Genomic DNA, 6,000 nt, shown 5'->3' with positions numbered 1-6,000 from the left:
TCAGCTCTCTTTTCGTCACAACGGTGCGATAGATTGAATGTAATACCGCACCCGCTGCGCCGATTCTCCGACCAATCTCCCGCTCCATTGTCCCCTCACTCGCGAACAAAACCCCAAGGTTCCCTACCTGGAGAAGGCATTCGATCGGTTTCCGGCTGAGAACCATGGCCTCCGATTTAGAGGTGCTGATCCTCATCCCAAACACTTCACACTCGGCTGCGAACCGATCCAGTGAGTGCTGAAGGTCACAGGCCGATGATGCCATCAGGACCACATCATCTGCAAAGAGCAGCGATGAGATCCCCAGCCCACCAAACTGCAACCCCTCCCCACCCCGACTACAACTCGATATCCTGTCCATAAATCCAGAGATTGGACGGCCCTGAGTAGAGACCCCCTCACCCCATACTCCCGCAGCACCTCCCACAGTATCTCCCGGGGGACCCGGTCATACGACTTCTCCAAATCCACAAAACACATGTAGACCGGTTGGGCATACTCCCAGGCTCCCTCCAGGATCCTTGCGAGAGTGAAGAGCTGGTCCGTTGTTCCACGACCAGGACGGAATCCGCATTGTTCCTCCTCAACCTGAGGTTCGACTATCGGCCGAACCCTCCTTTCCAGCACCTTGGAGTAGACTTTACCAGGGAGGCTGAGAAGTGTGATACCCCTGTAATTGGCACACACCCTCTGGTCCCCTTTAAAAAAGGGGAACCACCACCCCAGTCTGCCACTCCTTTGGCACTGTTCCAGACTTCCACGCAATGTTGTAGAGTCGTGTCAACCAGGACAGCCCCTCCACACCCAGAGCCTTGAGCATTTCTGGACGGATCTCATCAATCCCCGGGGCTTTGCCACTGTGGAGTTGTTTGACTACATCAGCGACTTCCGCCTGGGAAATCGGCGACAATCCCCGTTATCCTCCAGCTCTGCCTCTAACATAGAGGGCGTATTAGTCGGATTCAGGAGTTCCTCAAAGTGCTCCTTCCACCGCCCTATTACCTCCTCAGTTGAGGTCAACAGTGTCCCATCCTTACTGTACACAGCTTGGATGGTTCCCCCTTCCCCCCCCTCCTGAGGTGGCGAACAGTTTTCCAGAAGCACCTTGGTGCCGACCGAAAGTCCTTCTCCACGTCTTCTCCAAACTTCTCCCACACCCGCTGCTTTGCCTCTTTCACGGCAGAGGCTGCAGCCCTTCGGCCCTTCGGTACCCTGCAACTGCCTCCGAGTCCTCTGGGATAACATATCCCGGAAAGACTCCTTCTTCAGTCGGACGGCTTCCCTGACCACGGTGTCCACCATGGTGTTCGTGGGTTACCGCCCCTTGAGGCACCTAAGACCCTAAGACCACAGCTCCTCGCCGCAGCTTCAGCAATGGAAACTTTGAACATTGTCCACTCGGGTTCAATGCCCCCAGCCTCCACAGGGATGCACGAAAAGCTCCGCCGGAGGTGTGAGTTGAAAGTCTGTCGGACTGGGGCCTCCTCCAGACGTTCCCAATTTACCCGCACTACACGTTTGGGCTTACCAGGTCTGTCCAGAGTCTTCCCCCACCCCCTGACCCAACTCACCACCAGATGGTGATCGGTTGACAGCTCTGCCCCTCTCTTCACCCGAGTGTCCAAAACATACGGCCTCAGATCTGATGAAACGATTATAAAATCGATCGTTGACCTTCGGCCTAGGGTGCTCTGGTACCAGGTACACTTATGAGCATCCCTATGTTCGAACATGGTGTTCGTTATAGACAATCCATGACTAGCACAGAAGTCCAACAACAAACAACCACTCTGGTTTAGATCAGGGAGGCCGTTCCTCCCAATCACGCCTCTCCAGGTGTCTCCATCATTGCCTACGTGCGTGTTGAAGTCCCCCAGCAGAACAATGGAGTCCCCCACTGGCTCCCCATGCAGGACTCCAGTCTCCAAGAAGGCCAAATACTCCGAACTCCTGTTTGGTGCATATGCACAAACAATAGTCAGAGTTTTCCCCCCCACAATCCGCAGGCGTAGGGAGGCGACCCTCTCGTCCACCGGGGTAAACTCCAACGTAGCGGTGCTCAGCCGGGGGCTTGTGAGTATCCCCACACCCGCCCGGCGCCTCACACCCTGGGCAACTCCGGAGAAGAAAAGAGTCCAACCCCTATCCAGGAGTACGGTTCCAGAACCGAGACTAAGAGAGGCAGGAGTAGGTAAGCCCCACCAGATCTAACCGGTAGCGCTCCACCTCCCGCACCAGTTCCGGCTCCTTCCCCCACAGAGAGGTGACGTTCCACGTCCCCAGAGCCAGCGTCTGCCGCCCGGGTCTGGTCCGTCGAGGCCCCTGACCTTCACTGCCACCCATGTGGCAGCGCACCCGACCCCAGCGGTTCCTCCCACAGGTGGTGGGCCCATGGGCTCCAATATCCTGTTTTTAAAATCTTCCATGCTAATAAAATAATCTAGTTTTACGGTGACTTTGTAGCTCACCTCAAGATGACGACGCAAAGACTCTAAAAGCACCTTTTGACCAAACGTGGTACGGGTTCGAGGAATGACGTACAGAATTTGTCCGAAGGTTGCAGCTACCGATAGTTTTAGGCGTCACTTTGTCTCTGGTCCGTCAGGTTTAGCTAATTACCAGGACTGTGGCTCAGTCTAGATGGGTGGTGCTCGATCTCTGGTAATAAAGTGGTACCTGTTACCAGGCATCTTATGGAAGCCCACGTGCTGCATTTTGTATAAGTCACTGAGCTGTAACGACACAGAGGTGTAACGTTACTAACTTCTGCTTGCGTGCTTTATTGTGTAGAACAGATACTGTTGCATACATCTCACACGTGTACTACTTCGTACCATGCTCCAGTTCTGTGTAACGGTTCCAACCCTGATCCTTGAGGGATTGTCTTTCATCCTTCTGTATGCTTTTGAGGATGGAACAACAATAAAAAACAGATTTGATCACTTGATTTCAGTCTGTGGAAACAGATCTATGGTAATTAAATAACCAGCCAGTGTGTGTGCGGCTGATATAACTGAACTTAATGATGAATTGAAATTTCCAATAGTCAACTAAACACACACACACACACACACACACACACACACACACACACACACACACACGTGGATGTAATATTGGCATGAAAGTCTTTCTAACTAGCAGGACAGGATGCTGCTGCCCTTACTCCTTTCATTGACTTATTAATAACAAGCCATTGCATTATGATAGAAAAGGACAAAAAGTTTGAATCTTAAGTATCTGCTTCCCCTCTGCATTTGTCTTTGTTGAGCCACTCACTAAGTGTCATCATTTGTCTTCTTCAATCAAATATCACGATATCTTTGACCATATACATCGATGGTGATATTGCATCGATATTGTAGGGTTGACTGTTGGTGCTTTCACAAAATATTACCACAATGAGAGTTTGGATAAATAATCATCAGTAATTTCAGCGCCCCTGCAAAGGCAGGACCAAAAAGTTGTGATGATGTAACAAAAGTCGCCAAAAAAGCCCCGTAGATCAGTAATACGTATGTTGTTTTCCACCCCCTGTCTGTCTTCCCTCTTCAGGTTTCTCCTTCAGTGCTTAGAGGATCTGGACGCTAACCTCCGGAAGCTCAACTCTCGCCTTTTTGTCATCCGGGGCCAACCGGCCAACGTGTTCCCGCGGCTCTTTAAGGTCAGCGTCGGCACCCAGCTCTGATAATCCCATTTCAACATGTCTCATTGCCTCAGGCCAAAGAGATGCTGCTTCCTCTCCAGTGCTCTTTTCTCAGTTGCAAAACCAATTGACCCTGGATATGAAAGATATTCTACAATTGTACATGGTGCTAATACGGCACCGGTGCCTAAACGACCGGTATCTACCGGACTGAATAGCAACGCTGATTTCGGTGCCTCATTCCGGTGCCTCTTAAATGTCCACGTTGCTCTCTGGTGATCCGAAACGGACGTTAGAGGCAACGGAAGCATCGCACCATGTGTCGCTAGATAATACTTACTACCACCTCACTCGGCAGCAGGTAACGTTAGCCTACCGTTAGCTAGCAGCTGGGTTAAACACGGTTAAAATGCTGACCGCTAACGTTAAATGGTGTGACTGTATTTCACTGTAGAGGATTCCAACAGTGGGACGTCCAACAGTCTGCAGCTGCATTTGTCAGTTTTCATTTTGTCAAGTTGAATCATCACACTTGAAGCTCGCCTCTCGTGGTGCATTCAAAGTTATTGTGGAATACCCTTTTCCCATCTATATATATATAGATTTCACATTGAAATGGGCATTAACTTCAAAAACTATATAAACCACAAACACTGGCAATATCTTTAACATTATGTTTAAAGTGATGAATTAAATAATGTAGTTCACCTTTTACAATCCAGTGTAAATTCCACACATAATTCACTGCTGTGGGTCAAGGTAAAGGCAAACTTCACTGTCACAAGTGAATTCTGCATAATAAAAAGAGGTAGTTGATTAACTAGTGCCACATTGTTAATTAGAGTAGAAATGTTTGACATTACAAACCACAATATAAAAATATAGCTTAACATACACTTGTGCAGCACTGTTCAGTCAAGTCCAAATGCCTGGGTAAAGAAATAAAAGCTGCCTTTACAATTACAGTGAGCATAGTGTGACAGTCTGTTGGTTGTCTGTAATGCACAGTGGAAAAAGAAAAGTAACTATTACTTAATTCTGAGGAATTGGGTTGGGTGCACATGCCATCGTGGCTCTCCACACTCCTAAGAAAAAGAGTCATCAATTTCCATTTGAGCCCCTCATAGTTAAATATATATGCACACTAGCATGTAACTGTACTTCATTAATTATCTAGGAGAATACAGATGAATTAACAACAGTGTATTGTTCTTTAGTGTAACTTTAAGTCAGTTAAATGATCTTATTTCTGCTAACGTTAGCTCTTAAAAGCATGTAAAGGCTAAATGCACCAACCATAGACTGATGATACTTGCTAACAGTAGCAAGACTTTATCGGTGCTTTATGGTTATTACAGTTAGCCAAACGTTCTAAGAAACTTGGTTAAACATTTGCTAATAGTTAGCGTTAGATAATGATAAGCATTGATAATCACCGTTTTGCATTTCGCTGACACTACGTTTAAATTAGGAAAACGTAGCTAAACTTCAATTTGTAGAAAATTAACGTTAGCATGTTTTACCATAAGTGGCTAGCTAACGTTACAGACAATTTACATGGTAACATCAGATACATTTACTTTACAATGTGACTCCTCTTATATGACTATGGGACAAAGATATATTTAAAACCTAGCAAAGCTAAATCTTACCTTGAATTATGTATGCTAGCTTTCAGCAGAAGTTGCTTCCAGATTGCCAGTGAACGTGTGTAACGTAATGAAGGGTGTAAGCAGCGTTGCTAACTCAAAAAAAAAAAAAATACAGTCAGATACCGCCCAACTGTCTACGGCTCCTCCCTCACTCCTTCTTCTCGTCTAAAAACGTCACATCCGCAACCACGATGGCTGCGCCCATAAACGCAAACTCAACGACTCATATCAGCTCTCCACAAACCAATGGGTGACGTCACACATGCTCTGTCCACTAATATTAACAGTCTATGGATGAGACCGAGCGTATTTTCTTTGAGTCGATATTCATGAAATTCTATCGGATTTTACTGTTTCCATAAGGCATTTTTCATTCGATATCGCTTAATTCGGATAAAAACAAGTCGATAGAAACATAGCTAGTGTGAAATAACTGAAAACATGTCTTATATTTTAGATTTTTCAAAGTAGCCACCCTTTGCTTTTTTTGATAACTCTGCAAACCCTTGGTGTTCTCTCAATGAGCTTCATGAGGTAGTCACCTGAAATGGTTTTCACTTCACAGGTGTGCTTTGTCAGGGTTAATTAGTGGAAGTTTTTCCCTAATTAATAAAAAAGCAAAGGGTGGCTACTTTGAAGAATCTAAAATATAAGACATAATTCCATATGTGTTCATTCATAGTTCTGATGCCTTCAGTGAGA

At 46.6% G+C, this 6,000-nt stretch overlaps 1 protein-coding gene across 1 annotated transcript in view; it reads left to right on the top strand.

Moving 5' to 3' along the window:
* Positions 1 to 6,000, top strand: part of LOC114558474 (cryptochrome-1) — a 43,411-nt gene that overhangs the window by 14,612 nt on the left and 22,799 nt on the right. The window contains exon 3 of the mRNA XM_028582506.1: positions 3,556 to 3,664. Within this exon, the coding sequence (XP_028438307.1) occupies positions 3,556 to 3,664 (109 nt within the window). The remainder of the gene's footprint in view (positions 1 to 3,555; positions 3,665 to 6,000) is intronic.

The sequence above is a fragment of the Perca flavescens genome, chromosome 7, assembly GCF_004354835.1.
Source record: "Perca flavescens isolate YP-PL-M2 chromosome 7, PFLA_1.0, whole genome shotgun sequence".
NCBI classification, from domain to species: Eukaryota; Metazoa; Chordata; class Actinopteri; order Perciformes; family Percidae; genus Perca; species Perca flavescens.
The sequence above is the reverse complement of the archived record's forward strand: the minus strand, read 5'-3'. Positions and strand labels throughout refer to the sequence as shown.